Below are 21,037 nucleotides of genomic sequence, written 5' to 3' on the forward strand. Positions count from 1 at the left end.
TGCCTATGTTATTAGATAAAAGAACACATCTGAGCATGTGTGAGCATTTAGGGAAGCTTATGTAACATTTCCTTTGCAAAATAAATATATACTTAAAGTCTAATTTCCAAAACATCACCAAGAATATCAGCACTGGAAGTGGTTGCCAAATTGCTAAATATACTCCAGGCTTTGAATAGACATTTTGTACGGTTTCCTTTCCACTCTGGTAAATCTTTTCTTAGCCAATATCGCAGGAGCTTTGAGAGACCTGCAGCATCCCATGGGTAATGTGCAGTTAATGGTCTGTGCCTTGAGGGTTTACAGCCTTGGGTGCAGAGCTAGGGAAAGTCTGGAAAAAGTGGGGTTTTTTTCCAAATTGCCTTAAAATAAGGTCACACACTGCTAATTTTATACCTTTGTCCCCAAATTTGCCTCTGCAGTGCACAGGAGCCCTCATCGAGGCACATCCCCTCGACGCTCTGCTCACAGCCAGCCTGGGGCTGCTGTGCTGCACAGACCCAGCTCTCCCTGGCTGTGACTGTGCAGGAGCCAGAGGCAACAGGGAGATGAATCCAAGGGTTGCGAGCAGAGGGACAGGCTGACACGCAAGAGGCAGGAACAAGGTCTGCACCAAAAGTAGGAATCACGGCTTGCCACCTGGCTGGGGAGACAGCTGGGTCCAAGGCTCCTCGCTGCAAAATCAACCCACATCACGGTTTTGGATGACTCGTGCTTTAAAAAATTCAGAAGGTCTTTGCATGCTTTTGTGATGTGCGGCCATCTGCTTGCAAATTAGTGCAGGTACCGAAAATGCGTCATTTCAGGTCTTCTCCGCTTCAAGTGAAAGATGGTATAAATTCAACGAGCAGGAAATGGTGCGACTCATGAAATGTTAATGCACTTAACACACATAAACCTCTGCCCTAACTATCCATTTCTCTTTCTCAAGGATATCAAGGGCAGCCTGTGGACTTTCGGAAATCTAGCAAGCAGGCATGTTCTCCAGGAACCCCTTCCCACCAGCCTACTGATCATACATGTGAAGACCAGACTTTTTAGGACATGGGTAGGGAGGAAAAGTGAACAGTTGGATAATGCAAAATAAGAGTATTTCTGCATGAGGAGGCAGAGGTACTCAGAGTGCATCCCAGGCTTTAATATTTCATCTTTCCTTTACTGCCACGATCCTACTGGCTTGCAGAAACGAGAGTGCAAGGAAAGGGCAGGTGCCTGTAGCTGTTTCAACAAAGTGAGCACTGAAGCGCTATCACGGGCAAATGCAGGGCCTAAATGGCCACATGACATCGAACCAAATGTCAAGAGCATCCTCCGTTGAGCTATGGGAGCAGCACATATTTTTTCTGCATCTGGGAGGTAAACCAGACTGGGAAGTGATCCAGACAAAATCTAACTATTGATGCTGGATCAGTTCCCTATCCAGTTCAACACAGGGATGTAGAAACTCGTTCTGGCAGAAGGAGTAGAAATGCAAAGCTGAACATAAGACAGCAGGATGTGTTTTTTTGGGTGTATCTTTCTTTTTCTTTGTGATCAGTAAGAGATAAAATGCATGTAGAGCTGGAAAGCCTGGAGATAAAAACATCTCTCATCAAGGGTAGAGAGCCAGGACAAGGACCCTGCTCGGAGCTCTTCCTGGCCGCTGAGGACGCTGTATACAGCAGGGTCATGCGATAATGTATAGCTACCACAGCTGTACCAAACCATCATCTTCAAAGCAGCCATCCACGCCTTTTGCTCCCAACTGGCCGGGCTACTCCACAGCCTCGCTGTTCTCGCAATTAGCAACTTTCTTCCCATTTCCCGGCGGGTTTATTTATAGCCTATCTACACCCATTTGCCTTGAGCCAGCGCCACCCCTCCGCGCCGTAACCGCTGGCCCTTCCTCCTCATTGTTCCGTGTTTCCCGGGGCGCAGGGGCTCCCCGCGGGCCCGGGGCCTCCTCGCACCCTCTCGCCCCCGGTGGGTGCCCGGGGGGGCGGCGGGACCTCCCCGGGGGGCTCCGGGAGGGGCCGCGCGCGGGGCCGCACCGGCCTCGACCCCCCCCACATACGAGGTTGGCGCCAAGCGGCCCCCTCCCCCCGCCCGCAGGGGGCTGCGCGCGCAGGCGCCGGGTGTGGGGGGGGCGCGCGCCCCCCCCAGGTGCGAAGGCCCCCCCCCCGGCAGCGCATGCGCACTAACCCCCCCGGCAGCCCCCCAGCGCCGGGCTGCGGGCGACGGGGGCGTGGCCTCGCCGGCGGGGGGCGTGGCCGAGGGGGGCGTGGCGCGGCCCGGCGCGCCCTGTCCATGGTGCGGGCGGCGGCGGCGCGCGCGTCCCCGCGGCGGCGGCTGCGGCGCGGGGCTGCATGGACGTGATGTCCCCGCAACAGGAGCACCTGGGCGCGGGCCGCTCGTCCTCCGTGAGCGGCGACAGCGGGGCCTTCCCCGCCGCCGCCGCGCCCCCCGACAGCAAGAAGGTGAGGAGGCCGCCGCTCTGCTGCGGGGCGCGGGGGAGCCGGGTTTATTTGCTGAGCCGCCCGCGAAGGGAGCCCCGAGGGCGCAGCGGGCGTGGCGGGGTGCCCGGGGTGGCCGCCTTTGGGCAGCGCGGATGTCCCAGCGGCTCCTCGAGCGCGTCCGCCCTCCTCGGAACCGCTGCGAAACGCGCGGGGTGCCGGCACCGCCGCTGTCACAGGCGCGGTTTGCCCGGAGCCCGCCTGCCTCTCGGTGCCGCCAGTGCCGTGGGGCTTCTGCACCCAGGGCTTCGGTCGGTGCCCGTGCACGGTGCTGCGCGCTGCCAAACCCACCGGCAGCGTCGGCATGGCCGGGTCACCGTGTCCTCTGCTAAATGTGCCCATCACGGTGACACGAGGTCGGGGAAGGAGCTTGTGGCCAGTCCCGCTCCTGAGCCCTGGCAGCCGCAGCGGTGGCGCTGGCAGCTGCGCTCCACGTCCCCACGGGAAGAGCCCGCGTGTGCCGCGTCCTCACCGCAGCCTCGGGACCTCCCGCCACGGCAGCGGCTCTGGGACGAGGCTGCCCGGAGCGTGCGCCTTGCCGAGCCCTGTGCCCTGTACCCGCTTCCACTGCCCGCGGGGTCTGTGCAGGGGAGCGCGGTGCCCCCTGCGAGGCGGTGGCACCTACTGACTCGCCAGCCGTGAGCCCATGGAGCAGGGAGCTCTCCGAACGGTCTGCTACATGTACGGCCTTGCGGCTTCCATCGTTTCTCTGGTTTTGCTGAAGACTTCGAGGAGCCCCTCATACCTGGCGGTGTGGCCAAGCCCTCATGTCAGATGCCCACCTGGAGTAAGAAGATGAAGCTGAAAGTACCTGGCTGCAAGCTCAGCTTTAGCATTCTGCATCCTGAGGACATGCGTTGATGACAGCACCTCTGCTCCTGCTCTTGAGCACCTGCGATGCGAGGAACGCAGCCCGTGTTTCGCCAGTGCTCACCAGGCAGCAGGGGTATTGCTTTTTACAGACCTTGGGACTGGCAGCCGTGGCAGCCCTTGGGACACCCTCAGTGCGGTGGCACAGGTGACAGGGGACGTGTGGATGGATTTCCTCCTGCCAAGGAGCAGCGGGAGGCCCTTGCAGCAGGGTCCTTGCCTCCCTAATTTTACCTCGAGTTGAAGCTCAATGACAGTCTTGTTTTTACTACTTAGGTCCTCCAGGCTCTATATAGACCTCTCTGCGTGTTTTTTTTTTTTTTTTTTTTTTTACACTGTGCAAAATCCTATTTTTTTGACAATAGAGGAAGTCTTTCCTATTACAGTGGGAGATTACCCTGCCTGTAATGCTTTTGTGCTGCTCTACGGGAGAAGATGTTGGCAAGGAATCAATGTTGGTGCTGGTGACAACGAGAACACAGCATGGCAAGTTGCAAGATATTGTCCCCAATGTGTACTTAGCACTATTTTACCTTCTTTACCACAAATCCCCTCAAATGTGGTGTGAGAAGTGATGACTGAAGTTTTCTATCTTTTTATTATTCTGACTGTGTCTTTTTCAAATTAAATTTATTTAGGTAAGCTTTGTCACATAGTTTTGTGGTAACACAAACTCCAACTTTATCTTCCTCTCATCTGTCAAAGCAGAGTTCCAGGATCATACATTTGATAACATCACATACAAAAGGTGGAATTTGTCATGGGCTTATACCCTGTATTTTGGGTTACTATTCCAGTTATTTCTATGGAATGATTTCTTCTCCTTTTCTTTGTAAAGTGATTCTAACTGCTAACCTATCTCACAGCCTAAAAGTGACATGAAAGTGCAATGTTTTTGGAAAATTCCAGATTCCCAGTTTCACTGAGCTTACCAGAGCCACTGGACTTGACTGGGCTACACTGAAGTTTTATGCTGGCTGTTCAGTTTAGTAACCAAACCCAGTAAACTGATGCATCCTGAACAAACTGTTCAGCATAGACATCTTTTATGCCAGTAACACTGTGTCAGCAATGGCGGCTGCGGTTATCAAGTGTATTTGCGAGTTTCTGGTGTTTCACTTCTCTCTTCTTAGAGGAATTAGGTTCCAATAAATGCTGAACATTTCACACAGAACAATATTTGGTTATGTAAGCTGTCACCCTTAAGTTTCTCTTGTTGCCTCTTTGAAAATTTCAAGTAACTACTTATATCTTTTGTCAGACTCAGCAATGTTTTATATTTACTCATGACGTGCATGCAAAATTTAACCATTTGTCCACAAGAAGATACTGTTGCTGTGTGTGAGGTGTGTGCCATTTTGCACTCTATGCAAAATCGTATTTGTGGTTTGAGACCCAGAATGTGGAAGCCCATGAGTGCAGGAAGGCACCAATTTTTACCTGCAAGGAAAGGAGGGTTCCCAGTTCCAGAACAGGCTACCGAGTGTGCAGGATTCAGGCAAATTAACAGTATTGGAAGAGTAAAATTAGTTGTATGTAATCCTCATCTCTGACTCTGCAAAGATGAGAATTGAGTATGTATTTGCCATTATACTTGATGACATCTTGATCTCATGCCGTTATTTTTTATTTTTAATGTGCAGCTCCTCCAGACATATACAGCTCCTCTCTGTGAGTCTAGAGACTGACTGAGGATTCAGGGGTGTCTGGGAGAATCATCCCCACTAATGCCTGGAGCTTCAGCTGTCCAGGAACACTCCTAGCATCATTTAGTGAAGTGATGGACAATTCCTGTTGTTCCTGTCGACATATGCTGTAGCAATTTTTATCTGTGATGAGGGCTGATAGGGCCTCTCTTTTAGTGGTGGCATCCATGTCCTTAGGGTGGAATCACCTCCCCATGCTGTGCTGACTTGTCATAACATATTGTTGTAACATGCCTCGTGATGGTGGCTTCTTTAATTAAATCCCTCCTTTGTCTGTCCATGAGAGAACATGAAAGTTATGCATAAAATTATGTGTTCTCATTCCTAAGTCTCCTGATCTTGTTTTTTTTTTTGTTTTTTTTTTTAGTCCCTCATGGTGGCTGTAGGAAAGGCAGGAACTTAGCATGTCTTGTGGGATGTGGTACCCAAGAACTTATATATCAAATCATTGCCTTGATGCTTGAGGTATCCATGTGTGGTGTTTCCCAATGGATATCACCTGCGTTTCCTGCAAGCTGCTGCCAGGACAGCCCTGCTGCACAGAGCCACGCAGGACTGTGTCCATACGTTGTTGTTCCTGATTTGAGCAATGTTAAAAGGACCATTTGACTCCACGGAAGCCACCACAGCCAGTGTAGCTGCTCTGAGCAGTGTTGCACCGGGAGCCACAGGCTTAGTATCCCACACTTCCCTTCTCCATGTATTTAGTAACCTTCCATTTCTCCAACTTCTGATGTAAGTGGATGAGATCGTTCTCATACATTTATATCAGGGCTTCCAAAGAATTTGTAAGCTTTGGGAGGGAGTTGGCAGGACATCTTTGACTTTCAACAGTCTCTTTTCTGCTCTGAGTTAGCCTTTATTCTCTGTCCTTGCTGTGCTCCCTTACAGCTGGTGTTCCAAGATTACATATTTTTGCTTCCTCTTTGTTGATAGCTGTTGTGCCACTGTAATTGTTTTCTCCTTGATTCTCCCTCCAAAAAATGGCTTTCTTTCTTGGGAAAGCCCTTGTAAGTAAAAATATTCTGCAGGATGAACATAAGCATGTAGTTTTGCCACCTGCTCTGGCTTTATTTCTTCTAGTTTGAGAGAATTGTGAACTGTAAATCTAACAAACATTGGACTGTAGCATGTAGGGGAAAAAAAAGATTTATTGCCTTTGGTCGTAAATAGCCTAGTGATAACACGGGAACGAGTGATGCATAATTGTCTGGCAAATTAGCTGTTAGGTGATTAGAATTGCTATAATTTTTCTTTTCTTTACTGGTGAAGCAGTTAGTTGAACTTTATCATGCAGATCTCTGCAAAGGTTTGTGTTCTGTGCTTTGGTTCATGGCTAGCTAAATGAGAAATGTGTGTCACAGATATATGTTTTGTTGCTCAGACAACAAGAATGGAGTTTGCCTGTGCAAAATCCCTCATGGTTATTAGCTCAGATACTTTTATAGAGTAGGCTTTGTTAAAATCAGACTTCCTTTTATTAAAAAAATAAGGCAGTGAGGGAGAGAGCTTAGCTGCTTCAGTGAAATCCTCAGCTCAAAGGTATTGGTATGTCTGAGTGGTGTCCCTGTTACCCGGTTAAATGACCCAGGCATGTGGCTCAGCCTTGACCCACTTCTGGGGCAAGCCAGTAAATCGGGGGCCTGAAATCCTTTTGCCTTTGGGGAGGCTTTTAGCAAGGGTGTCAGCACATTGCTGAGATGGCATTTCTGCTGCATTCACCTGTCAGGAACCAAATCCTTTTCGGTTATTTTATATATGAATCTCTAAATTCACTACAAATTCACTATTCACTAAGAAGAAAGCATTCACTCAGAAGGCAATTGTTCCATATGTTACTAGGCTTTTAATTTTGTCCCATCCCTGTCCTTTCTTCAGATAGCAAGGATAGGACTCAGCTGATTACTTCAACTTTATTAGTCTCCCCAGGTTCCTTATATAGTCAGTGGAGGAAATCAGCACTTCAGTGGGAGGACTCACTTCATCTTAACGTAGACAACTAGAAGAGTGTAGATGAACTGTGTACTCAGTGTGTCCATTTCTCTCTACTGGGAATAAGAAGAGTACAGGTGTACAAATCTGAACGTGAATGAGGGAAATGCCCCTGCAGGCGTCTGACCATCGTGTTGGTCACCCGAAACAGCCTGTTTGTCTGGGCACGGTGCTCCAGGGGAAGTGCAGCAGGGTCTCTCCATTAACCTCCTGCTTCTACTGCCTGCACCTCAGCAGTAGCTGCGCGAGGTGCTTATTGCACAGATTTCTGCTTCTCTGGATGCTTGTGGAACACTGTGAGCACTCTACTATTTACATCTGCTATTTTAGTTATTTTTCAGCACAAAAGAAATATTAAGTACACGGATTCTTTTTTCATGTGTTCTTTATTTATCTTCTGCCATTCTCTTCTGTCTTGCCAAGCTCAGTGTAATTGATACGCGCAAATCACAAGAATGCTTTATCTTCAATTTGATTTTTTTAAAGACATGTTGTATGTTATCTTTTTCACAGAATGGGATTAAGATTGTAACTCAGCAATAAATTTGTTTATATTGATCCCATTTAATGGCAGTATCCACTTCCCCATTAGCCAAAATTAGTTGAATGCTGGCATTCAGAAATAGATTTTTCCTATAGCCAAAGGCTTGCAAGACACCTAGGGATGTTTTACCATAATCCATCTTTCCATTTGAGTTCTGATGCATGAGTAGAGGCAGCATAATTTCAGTGATGGTTTGCAGGGTTACTGTTTTCAGCATAAAAAGCTGTCCTGTTCATAAACCAACTACCATCACAGTTCACAAAGCAGCATTTAGAAGTGTACCTCTATTCAATATCTGGTATAAATTAATTCCTTTGAAATCCATGGTATTGTTTCTCTGTATGCCAGGTGAGAAATTAGCCAGATACTAAAAAATACCATTAATTCGGCAACTGCAATAGCAAAGCCTTATGCTGCAGATTGGTTTCTGCTAAAAAAGAAACCAAGACAACCACCACCAGAATTGCAGAAAGTATGAAATCAAACTTGAATTGCAGGGCAAGGCAGGGAAGTCACAGCTTTGAAAGTGAGGAAGCTGAAGATGACTCCAGTTACTCCTGCCTAATACAAGATTGTTGTCTTTGCATTGACACACTGTAAATATTCAGTATGGATCCTGATTTTATGATACATTTCACATGGACTCAGACACCAAGTACAAGTATTCCTCTGTGTTGATCTTATTACACAAGAAAATTGAGGTTATGATGTAGGACAGACATTGACAGCTACTTCTGTCCCTGCTTAGATAGTTGACCATTGCATCTGCTTTTGCTCCCAGACAGTGGAATCTCTATTCTTGGAGATGTATAGACCTTGACTGGGGATGACCCTGAGCAGCCCTGGTCTGAGCAGGGGTTGGACAAGAGACCTCCGGAGGTCCCTTCTGACCTGAATTACTCTGTGATTCTGTGCCAGTCGTTTCACTTTGTGGTAGTCCTCCTCTTTATTTAGTCCTAAAATATTGAAGTCAAGATCAGAATCTCATTGTCACAGGAACTTTTCACCAATGCTAACCCAAGCATGAAGAGTTGCCATACTTGTGAGAAATTTAAAAATGTTGCATTTTCTGTCTTTCTTTTCAGACCTAAGCAGTCAACAAGTTTAAGATCTATTTGAAAATATAACCAAATCTCCATTGTATTCACAAGAGTTGAGGTGCTCTAGTTTTAACCACCCTTGAAAGACAGCTACCCAATAATGACACTACCAATAAATTCTCAATTGGCAGTTGATGCTTTATATAAAATTGAATAAGAACAGCCAGTTGGGTGAAATCTGTAACCTGTCTTCTGTAGAATGCATTGTTACACGTGTCTCTCGGCATTTGTATTTCTAGATATACTTTTTTGAGTGCTAATAGCTTCTCAGATTTGCCAGTATATTAGCGGATTGCATTCACTAGGAAAAAAAATCAGCCAAGTGAGTATTTTATTTCATGCTGAAAACTACCAAAAAGAAAGATAACTATTTTAGTTATCAATTTGCTAAGTTATTATTCATCTAACTTCAGTTTGGGTAGAAGACAGCTAAATGGTCCAGGGCCTGGTTTATTGGTCTTCACAAGGTTATTTTTGATAGAAGAAAGAGGAAGGAGGGATAGTGTTTAAAGGCAATTTGAAATTACAGAAATGTAAGTTGTCATTGTAACATAGAAGTAACTGGGAATCTGGCAAAATAAACAAATGTGCTCTACATAAATAAAGAAGGAAGAAAAACAAAAAGAAACACAATAACAAAACCCACAGTAACAAGTGCACTGATACACACTTGTCAAAATCCAATAAAACACATAGTACTGTGTAGTTTCTTTTTTCAGTGATACATAGGGTGCACCTGCCCAAACAGGATTTATGCCACATCCAGAATATAAATTGGCAGAATAACCAGTTTTTCCGTAATATTCATGTTCCCAGCATTCAATGATTATTATTAGTGGAAAGGGGGAAAATCTTGCTCAGTGATTAACAGAAAACTTTGTGACAGTCAAGGTGGCTATTAGACTAGCGTGGAAGTCAGCTCAAGTGCTGGATACTGTCATGCCTAGGTGTAAGAAAGAGGTCAACCCCAATCCTTTGGGTATATTCTCAAAAATATCTGATTTAAATAATATAAGGACCATTGCATTGCCCAGGCGGAGAGTCTGTGCAAGACGAGGTCATGCAACTTACCAGATTTAGCCTGGAGAAGTTGGAGAGGGAATTTTATCAATTTGTACAAATACCTGAGGGGAGAATGTAAGGAAAATGGGGCCAAACTCTTCTCTGTGGTGGTCAATGACAGGACAAGGGGTAATGGGTACAAATTGAAACACAGGAAGTTCCACCTCTGTGTGAGGAAGAACTTCTTTCCTGTGAGGGTGACAGATCCCTGGAACAGGCTGCCCAGAGAGGTTGTGGAGTCTCCTTCTCTGGAGATCTTCCAAACCCACCTGGATGCCACCCTGTGCCATGTGCTCTAGGTGTCCCTGCTGGAGCAGGGAGGTTGGACTAGGTGATCACCAGAGGTCCCTTCTGACCTCAACCACTCTGTGATTCTGTGATTCTGCACAACAGGCTCCTGGGCTCCTTAGCCTGTGCCTGGCTGCAGGCAGTGGTGGACGCACACGTTGTGTGCTTTTATGTCCTGTCAGAGCTTCTGAAAACTTCTGTCTCTAGGGAAAGCAGTGCTGTTTGCTCAATATTTTTACTGTAGTATTCTACTTCACTCCATGGGAATCCATCTTCCCTTGATAGCTACTGGCATTTCCTCTCTTCCCTATGCATTTTGTTCTTTTTTTCTTTCTTTCTTTTTTTTTTTTTTTTTATCCTTGCCATATTCCCTGCCCTTGAGTGTTTCCTGTATTTTTTTTTCCATTCTCTTCCTAGTCTTCCTGTGTCCTCTGAGAAATTTTCTGTCTCTGGCTTTCCTATTTTGTTCCATACATGATCTGAAAGGAAAAAAAAGTCACTATTGACTACTAAGAGACAAGAGGTAACGCTCCAGTTAACTTAATAGCGGGGAAGGAAATCATCATTATCTTTAAGAGTTCTAAAGATTTGGAAAAAAAAAATTGGCCAGTTAAGCACATAAACTCAGTTGTGTAGAATCTAGACCTTAATTGTGTCTGTACGTATCAGGCATTTGAAATTTGAACCATCAGGTGGATATTTGACATATTTAAATTATAGTAGATCATGAGGAATCAAAAAGCGGTTGAGAAAAACTCTGGGTGTTACTTTATTTCATGTATGTGGCACCTCAGTCATCACTGTATGGGCAGGCTAGCAACTAATTGCAGGTTAGCAACTAATATCACTGGCTATGGTCCTGTTTTTTTTTCTTTTTTTCTTTTTTTTTCTTATGTTGTTACCTATAAGGTTTTGTTGGCAATATTTCACCCTCTTTCCCATGGTCTGAAATTGGATTCTGGGTGCAACAAGTCTGTATGCAATCAGTTTTTGTTCAGAATCTCACCTGTGGTTTCATTTTGTTTCTCTTTCCAATCAGAAAATGAAGAGTTTGGCCCAAAGACGCCAGTCTGCACCATCTTTGATCTTTGTCAAAGCACTTAACAGGTCTAGATCTGTCTCAAGGTGAGTCAGTGAGTTTTGATGGTCATACTCTCCTGCAGTTTTCCAGCCCAAGACTGGAGGTGTTTTTGAGGGGGAGATGTTTCTGAGCTGTCGTTCATATCAGGTTACCAACCTGTTGTCCATACTGAGCAGCTATGTTGCCAAGGGGTGGCTGTTCACTTCTGGTAGCTGCAGAGCAATAACACCCGCTGAGAGATGCGATGCATCCAGAGACACTCTGCCTGATCTCCTGGGAGGGGATTCCTGTGCTCTCCTCACACTGCTGCTCCATGCTGTTGAGCTGAGTGGGCCAGCAGAGCTGCTCCCCAGTTTGCAACCCGACTTGTACCCTTTGAGCTGCTTAGCTTGTTATTTGTTGACTAGCCATATTGGGATGATGACAAGGACAGGGAAAAAAAGGATAAATGTTTCCCATTTTTCACCTTGTACACTCATGCAGTGCCAGGTCTAACTGCTGCAGTTATTGTGGGATTGCACAGTTTGGTTTGAGCTGAGTTTCTGCCATGGCTCAACGCGGCAGAGTGTGTTGAGAGCTCTAGAACCAGATGCTGATTTAGAACAATGATGTGGTCACTAGGAGAGACCGAGTGGCCTCTCCCTTCCAGCAAGGTCATCTTGTGGGGCTGAGTATGTGAGTGCGTGCAAGTGTTAAGTGTTCAACCTTTTTTCTCTTTACCTTCTGCTGGGATCTGCTATTCCTGCCCCATTGTAAAGCCTCCATAGAAATGGCTGGGTATTGCCCGGCTCCAGCCCATGACCTGCAATTTGAACTACTTGGCATAGATAACTTTAATATTCTTGTGTTCATTATGTTCATTAGACTTTAAACTTGCAAAATGTAAGTGTTTACTAAAAGCAAACCATCTGGTAGACTGTTAGTGCTTCCAATTGTGTAGAGATCTTTACTAAGAAACATTAATGAGGAAAACTAAAATATAGCTTATAAAGAATATTTTTCTCCCACACTGTGTAAAGGAGTCAGTATGTGACCTTTGGAAAGTTTTCTCTGTTTGATCTAACTAATACCTGGTTTCATATTTGTCATCATGCAGAATTCCAGTTTTCTGGAAACCTGTGGAAGTATTCTGAGAAAACATCAGAGTTGCAAAATAGGAAAGAAAAATTAGTTGAAAGTATTTTGCAAGTCTTTTTACTGGCTATGACATAAAAGAGGAAATGTAGAAAAGAATTCCTAAAGGCGTTTACAACTTTTTGTGTAGTCCTGTGGCCTGAGCATAGGACTAAGAGCCAGGACCATGTGTTCGAGTTCTGGCTCTAAAGTTTCCTCTGTGGCCCCTCTCTGACTTTCTTTCCAGGTCTCTAAAATAAGACGAATGGTTATTTTGTAATTCCTTCATCAGAATGCTGAGTTTTTTTAAGAATGTCTATATTACCATATCTATTTTTCATTTACTATTATTTTTACGTTGTATTTGTAACTATGTTGATAGTTGTGATAGCACCTTCTGGGCGTACATCCGACTTTCAGAACTGATATGCTAACATTAGAGACAGATGAATTATTCCTGTAGGGAATAGCAATAATTGGAGGATACACAGCACAAGAGAACCCGGATCAACCCCGGTTTCCTACAGTTTCCAGGTGTCCTATAGGCACCTATGTGTCTGTGATGTCTCCCTGTCAAGCAGTCTTAACACTTGCTATTCCTTGCAAGGAAAATAAACTGTATTCAAGGCTCATTTTTCAAGACTTTCATCATTTGCCCACTAGGCTTCAGAAATAAGTATTTTTTTTTCTGTACTTCTACATTTTCTTGTTTTACTGCCTGCTGCATGAGTATCAGAGATTGGCCATAGCTGGAGACAGGACAGCTCTCCACTCCGCAGTAGTGTATTGCTCAGGTGTAATTTTTCACCTAAGAATTCGCTCTTCATTAGATGTGAATGTCTTGCTTGTATAGTTCATGTCAAAATACCTCCCGGATTTGGCACATGGAAGGTTTGTTTTGTAAAGACTCTTTTTCATGGAGAACTGAAGAAGGGGAAATTCTGCAGAATTACTCTGCAGAAGGGCGTACTTTTCTGGGCAGGGACTGACTCCGGCAATCTGAGGACTGCTTGGTGCTGCATCAGTCAAATCTGTCACCTTCTTGTGGTATGCAATAAGCTGGCCCCTCTTGTTGCTTTGAACTCAAGTGTAGGGATATCTGGTGCAGTTTGAGAACCCACAGGTCAGAGCAGGTGATTTTGTAGGTTCAGAGTCTATCATTAAAAGGGCAACTTTGGATGATGATGAGTTTGTTATTGTTCACAGGTGCAGTAATACTCACCTATGCCAAACTTGCTTGTTTGGCTGTGCAAAATGCATTCTTCTTCATCACTAAACTGATGGATGAGTTTGAATTTCCCATTCCTTTTGCCATGTAAATGAAAATGCTTAACTCTCGTGAAGTGCTTTCTCTTAAGGCTAGCTAAAGAGCAATAAACTGACTTCTCATGGATTCTGATCTTCTCCAAATGTTTTATCTCAGAGCTGTTTCAGCCCTTAGTTCCCTTTCTTGTAGACCCAGCTAGCCTGTGAAATCCATTATTCTCCTCTGGCAGTGAACCTTAATACTGAGCCTCCAGAACACTGACTTGTTAATGGTTGATTAATGACTTGTAGATAATAAAGCTCCTATGCAAAGTTAGCAAACATCTGTGAGGGATTTATATGAATCCTCTCACCTCAGCAGCTGGCTCACCTCAATATTTGTTGAAATTAATGAACAAGTGCAAAGTTTAAAAGGGCAGGAAATACTTAGAAGCACAAGTCAGTTTGTATTTTTATACCAGTTTATACATCAGGTGCCCTTGGATTATATACAAGGCACCTTCATAAAATGTGGAGGCAGCCATTTCAGGCAGACCTGCCTTTGGGCAATTTAATGGTATTTGTTCAAAGAAACCATTGTGACATTTGGAGATGGCTGTTTCAGCTCTCAGAGAAGTGTTTCTTTTTATTGGTAGTGTTGCTGTAGTTGCGATTGGGTAAGGATGTGAGACAAGATTTGCAGGGAGACGAAGTATCTTTTATTTAGACAAATTGATCTAGCTGGAAAAAAAAGCAGACACTCTTGTGCTCTCGTGCTCTTCTTCAGTCCAAAAAGAGAAGCAAATCTGAAGGAGGTCTTCTGTCCTTTGAAGCACGTTTTTGTTGGTTTTTTTTCAGCTATATCGTTTGATTTAAAGAAAATTAAACCTTTCTTATGAATTTTGCCATGTCCCATGTCCTGTAGGCTGTATAGAAACAATTGGAAATGTTTAGGCCTACAGAAGAATTCTAAGATGATTGTGTATTGTACAGTGGTGTTGTACAGTTGCGTAACCAGATTGTTGCTGGTGTGTCTGTCTCACTTGAGTGTAACTATGGACAGCGGTGGAATTGCTTCTGATTTACATAGGATATTATAGTGGAATTTGGGCCCTCACTTCCAACAGTTGAAGATATGCACACTGCTTTTTGCCTCCTATTTTTGCTTCTCTCCATTTTTTCACTACAGTTTATCCTTCCTCACAAAGTTGTGGTGGATAAGTATGTAATGACTGTTTCACATCATCAGATGTTCTTTTTGGAAGCAAAGTTATTTGAGAGATATATTGAAAGAGTAAGCTTTTGATATTTATTTTGGCTGATATTTGATACAGAAAAAAAAAAGGTTGAGAATTAACTCTGTTAATATGTATGAAATCAGCAAAGACCTTAGGTTAGTTTTATTTGGCTGTAGAGCTGTTGTGCAGTTAAAATTTTCCTCTCCCTTGTTTTTTCTTGGCACCCTTTAATGAAAACTGCCCTTTTTTTAGTGATATACTTTAATGCAACAAAAATTATGAACTTGAAACAGTAATTGCTAATCTCAGTATAATATAGGAATAAATATAGGATTAAAGACTTGTTTCAGCTAAATTCCTTTGCTGTCTCTCAAAATAGCTATCCTTTGTGACAAAGCACAAGCTACCAAGTTTTTGCTTTGTGTCGATGGGCTTCTTTCCCGATCCAGGATCCCTACAGAGCCAGTCACATTCTGGATTTCTTTCACTGGTGGTTTCCTTTTCCCTAATGCACATCTCACCAGCTCTTTGAAAGTCATGTTTTTAGAACTTTGCACTGTTTTTATGTGCTAAAACTTATTGATACACTTTTGTGTTCTTGAGTCTTCATGATCATTTACAAATATGCTTCTCTACATACTAAAGTTGTTAAAATATCAGTGATCAACGTTGTGTCCTAACAATAATATATTTGATGTACGATAGAAGAAAGGTTTTTGTTTGTTTTTTTTTTTTAAACAAAGTTTAATAAAGAAATCTTTAGTGAACCTGGAGAAGGAAATACCTAAGAGAACAACCTCAAAGCTTGCATTATTTAGATTGTACAATTGAAGATGTTAAGGTAAAAACAGAGGATTTCAGAAATATCTAAGGTGTTTTTTTCCTCTCCTGCAAAAGGAGTGAAAGTGCCAGTCATGGAGAGGCTGCTCTTGCTTTTCCTAACTCACAGGGGATGATTCTAGAATGTCATCTGTAATGGGAGCAGTGCCAAATGCTAAATACCCCAGATGATAACAAAAATCATATATGCGTGATTTAGTAATATGTCCAATTTGGCTGTAGTCAAATGCAAAATGTTCCCCAAATCTTGGGCACTGGGTCTGCAAGGTTTAGTCAAAAGGTATGTGGATGATCCAAGCTATGGGGCTGCATGAGAAAAAATAGACAGATTTTTAATAAGTGTAAACTACCAAAAGGTCTTAACAGTCCCTTTCTCACAGAGAAGATGAGTACTTGGTGTGTTAGATAAATCTGTCTATAAAGAGTAAGGCAATAAAAGTTTGTTGCGAATAACCAACATGTTAAGCACAGATTTCAGTTGTAACCGTTCTGCCCGTTCTCCGCTGGTTTCCATGGCAGCGGGTAATTTTGCCTACCAGGACAGCTCCCGCGGGGCGAGCGCGTTGGGGGATGCTGCGGAGGGCTCCGTCCTGCTCCCTTCGCCCTCCAGGGTGCATGTCCGAGGCCTCGAAGGCAACGTGTGTCGCAAGTGAACTGAGGCCACGCGTTGGGGGCCGCCGTGGGGTGCCGCCTCCACCGCCCCACAGCCTGCCCTGTAAAACAGAGGCTCTGGTGCACTGGGGCTGAGGGGGCGGATGCCAGCTGCCACCATGAAGCACTTATGGGATATACATAACCTCCTGAAAGTAATCGGGATAGCTAAGGTCCTGTCCTAGTAATGGTGATAGCTAAGGTCCTGTTGTGTCCCCAGTGAGGTATGAAACGCAGTATTGTATCCAGAGCTGCAGCGCTGGTGATGCGCCATGGGATAAACACTCAACCTGATCTCCTCGGCAGCTTGCACTGAGGCAAAGCTGTAGCAGGGAGTGAGATGGCACGTTCACAACTGAGGGAACATCCCTAAATCTCCCCCCATCCAAATAGCATGGTCTCGGGTGACTGAGGCTCTTAATCTCCTCAATTTACCCTCAGAAGGATGTGTGTGGTGGGAGGGAGCTTGCGGAGGCAACTCTTCCTGCCTCTGGTTCTTGACAAAAAGTGTAAGGGCTGTCAATATTGTCACAGCATTTCCCCAGGTGAAAATCAGCACTGAAGAGGTAGTCCTGTACTCCGCATTTTTAGTTCTAGAGTCACTTGTCAAAGAGGCTTCAAATATACGCCAGAATATAAAAGAGCCATTTCATGAAAGACAGAAAAGGTTCAAAAAAACATAAGATAGGATCTCCCAATGGGAAGGTCTAACTCCTGGCAGTGCTTGCAGTTTTATCTTTGCTTGTGGCATTTGGTGTTTTCTTCCATTAATGCTCCAGCTCCTGGAGACACGTGGTTATAAAAGTCATGGTTTCATTAGAAATTAAACTCCCAGTCATCAAGACAGAAGGGCAACCCTGTTTCCAAAGGCTCAGCCAACAAAGCAAATTAAACATCCTACATTTCTGGATTGAATTTTTGAATTACACTATTCAGCCTCAACATTTCTGATCATTTTTTTTCTGAAACTTTCAGTTTTGTGAAAAGTTTTGATAATTTTGACATTTTATACTTAATCTGAATGGGCGTAAATCTCTGACAGAATTTTCCCAGATTTATCCTTTCAGTGTATCATGAACTTGCATAAAAATAGTGGAAAATCTCAAAAAGACCAAAATATTTTGTGTAAAATACTCTTCCTTTTAATACAACTACATATAATTAAAATATAATAATATTCTGCAAGCTGTAATTTTCATAATACTTCTAATTCATGCTTGGTTTAAGTTAATTGTGACACTGGAGTATTGTTTCCTTAAACCGTGCACTAGAACGCAAAAGTTATTTTTATGTAGTAATAGCTGGGGATAAAATTTTATTAACTGTTAACAAGGAACAAAGTGAACTTTTTGAGGCCTCAAATGGCCTTTTAACTCAGGGACTGGCATTCCTGTCCTCCTGCTGAGGTTTTCTGTTTTGTTTAGTGTGTAAGCATGTGCCTGTATGTGTGCATATGTTTGTTTTTGATAAAACACATCAGTTCTTCATTTATTACCTACAAACTGGCTTATAGTGATGTTTGTACATCTGGAGTTTGAAATGAGCTGAGGCTCTCGGAGATGTGCTACCCTTTTTAATAAAATAAAAGGACTAGAGGTAAAAAGGAAAGGCTTGAAAACAGGGTTTTGGAGGGACTGGACTTTAAATGAGGGATTCATTTTACAATAAATGACTAATTGTTTAATACTAGCCAATTCCTCTTTGGATCTAAAGCAGTGTGGGGTGCTTCTCATTGGGATGAGTTCAGAGCTCGAGTTGTCCAGATGTCTCGTTGTCCCAATGCGCTTTTGGATTAAGCCCTTGCGGGGACTTTCTGGATTAGCCTCGAGTCTTGGCAACATGCAGCTTCTGTCCAGCCATTGCATATCCCTGATTTTAGACCATAAAATCTCTGCCAAGTGACAGGCTGGCTGAGCGGCTTGGGCAGCCCCAAGAAAATGGCAGGCCTGGCTCGGTCGGAGTTCCTAGTGGTCATTTATCTTGTGTAAACAAGCAGAAAGCCTCTAATGACGTGCAGGCTGATGTGCAGCCTTTGGTGCTCTCATCCTTGACAAGGGCCAGGATTAAACAGGCATTGCACTCCCGGGACTGATAGGGCATTGCTTCCTCTGGGCACACAAACTGCTTAGGAGGAGCTTGAGTCACACCACAGGTATAACAGTCTGTCTTTATACATCTTTTGTGCTCAGGGCTGAAGTGTTTGAGTACCAGAGGCTAGACCTGATAAAGAATAATCAACCCCAAGAGCAAGGCATGGGAAGAATTTACATACTTGAATATAAAACCTGTGACTCAAAAAGCATCATCGCAGTGGCTACCAGAACTCCCAAGTCTCTCTGTTCCTTAGGCACTTTTCTACTGACAAGGAAACTCCCCAAATGCCTGGAGTTTTGCTTTTGCACACTGCAGTACAGCATTTTTCTTGACTCCACTGGAAACTGATCTGTATCAGAAAACCAAGTCCCAAAGAAGCTCAATCCATTAGTCCTCAGGCTCTAGTCATCAGTCCTCTTGCCAAGGGCAAGAGTCTCACAAAAGCAGTTGCCAATGTGGCTGTCTTTTAAACCGCTAGTTGAGTCCACTTTCATGGAGTGCTTTTTTAGTAATTGTCTAGGGCAGCGGTTTCCAAATAGGCCAAAGCAGAGCTGAGGTAGGAAATCCAGCTCACTGGGTATTTTGACTGAGAGAGACCTGGTCAGTGTTGCAACCAAGGACTGGGCCATCTAGGAAGCTTCATGTAAGCTATGCTAGGTCATTTCTAGCCAGCCCCTGAAGGGCCCTGCAGGCCACTAATGCTCTTTGAGATTCTGCTGGCCTAGAAGTTAGTGTGCCTTTGATGGAAATGGGTCACCCAGATTCTGTTCTCTGCCTCCTCAGGCAACTAATCTTCCATATCCCAGAAAAGTGTTGCAGAGGATATCTGGAGTGGAGACTTTCTTCCCTCTCCCACTGTTGAAGGCCATGGTACAGAAGGGCATGCACTATTCCTGCAGTAAAAGGTTTTTATTCACAGGAAGGAGCTTGGCTGTATAGCTGAATGGTAATGCTATTTACGCGGCAGGGAAAATCCTGCCAGAATAATTCATGATTCTATCTCGAAGTGCCTGTATGCACTAAGATGAACCTGTTGGTTTAGATCCCCGTGTCCTCTGTATGGGCCTGTGTATTGAACACAGATGGCATTCAGTGGTCTGGGTATCTAAGCACATCCTAAAGGCATCCTGGGTCTCCATGGATTATTCATAATTCAGGATTATTCATGAAATACAGAAGTGCCACATGCTCTAGATGACCCTGCGTGTGCAGGGGGGTTGGACTAGATGACCTCTAGAGGTCCCTTCCAACCTTAAGCATTCTGTGATTCTACGAAATGCTTTTTCTGCCTCCCATGTTAAAGATCCTCATGTGAATGAACACTCAGGCTGAGATGTTCCAATTTATTTCCCTCACTTGTAGTAAAATGGTGTGCAAGACAGGGATTTTGGAGCACATCCCCTTTGTCAGCGCTGATCCGCTGATGAAACATAGTCCATCACTGAGCCCCTCTGATCAAGAGCAGCCTCACACACATTCCCCTCAGTTTTAGTGTCCAAGAGCAGGACAGGTTTCCCGGTGGGTGGTGTTCCAAGCCAAGCTTTCCCAAATCACTAATCAGATACAGACAAACTCTTCTTGCAAACCAAAGGGTCCGATAAAGGTAGAAGAAAGATGTCATGGGGTAGAAGGCTCTTGCGCTTCCGCCTCTTCAGGCTCCCGTTCTTTGTGGCCAGCATGTCTGCATCCACTCCTCCGTGTGTGATTACTGTCAGCTGCGGGGATGCGGGGAACCCTCTAGCCTTCCCTGGATCAGGCCACACGGGGAACAACAACCTCTGAGTAGCTTGTCCAAGGAGCTCTGCAGAGGTATTTGTTGGATGTGGAGGCAGTTACTTTAAGGGAGTAAACAGGTGCCTACAGCTGGAACTAATTTGTCTGCAGGTTGCTCGTAAGGAATCTGGGTCATTACCCATGCAGTAGCGGGCCACAGTGGGCATATCAAGTAATCTCTTCACTGTAATAGGATAATTCCTGCACTGTAGTACTAGTACCAAGATGTGGTTCAAAGCCCTTGAGGCAAATGAAAGACAAATTTGTTCCTGTGTAGCTGGGGACAGGTGCAGTGAAGTGACAATGCCGTCTTCCACAGGACATTGCAGGTTCAGAGCCTGTGTTGGTTGTTCCCCATATGGAAATGGGCAATAAGGGCTTAAGGCAATGTTTTCCCTGGTCAGTTTTTTTTAAGTCTTCCACTCTTTTGAGTGCATTTGTTTTTCTTAAAAGTCATTGCTGTCTAACTACAGGCTATGCCCATGCGGCACGTGTCGAGAAGAGCCTTGCTGAATCATTCCTTGAAGAATGGGAAAATCAGAGGTGAAAGCGGCAGGAATGTTGAGCTAGGCTACCTCGAGAGACCATGAGCAGCTGACCTAGTACTACCTCATCATATGAGGTGACTGGCAAGCAATTAACCCATGAGCAGTCACCTAGAAAGTGCTCTTTTTCTCTGTTAAAAGGTTTCAGGTACACAAGTGCCTTATTTCTGCCTTTCTACACTAGAGTAGGCAGATATTTAGGAATGAGTTCCCTAACAGCCATAAACGATAGGCCAGGAGGGATTTCTGAAGACTCCCACACCAAGCATTTCATGTATTGTGCACCTTAGTTTGAAAAGACCTGTTGCTACAGGGATCTTGCAGCATATGCTGGCTATTTTTGTTAACACAGAATTATCTTTCTGTCTTAAAAGTGAGCGTGAAACTCACTTTTGCAGGAAGG

At 44.5% G+C, this 21,037-nt stretch overlaps 1 protein-coding gene across 1 annotated transcript in view; it reads left to right on the plus strand.

Annotated features, from left to right (window-relative positions):
* The first annotated feature begins 2,325 nt into the window (after positions 1-2,325).
* The window catches only part of ARHGAP20 (Rho GTPase activating protein 20), a 60,082-nt gene continuing 41,370 nt past the window's right edge, over positions 2,326-21,037 (plus strand). The window contains exons 1-2 of the mRNA XM_088522228.1: positions 2,326-2,456; positions 11,094-11,179. Coding sequence (XP_088378354.1) covers positions 2,346-2,456; positions 11,094-11,179 — 197 coding nt within the window. The 5' untranslated portion in view covers positions 2,326-2,345. The remainder of the gene's footprint in view (positions 2,457-11,093; positions 11,180-21,037) is intronic.

Source organism: Tinamus guttatus, unplaced genomic scaffold (genome assembly GCF_059628265.1).
Source record: "Tinamus guttatus ecotype Peru unplaced genomic scaffold, ASM5962826v1 Tinamus_guttatus_pri_ptg000150l, whole genome shotgun sequence".
NCBI classification, from domain to species: domain Eukaryota; kingdom Metazoa; phylum Chordata; class Aves; order Tinamiformes; family Tinamidae; genus Tinamus; species Tinamus guttatus.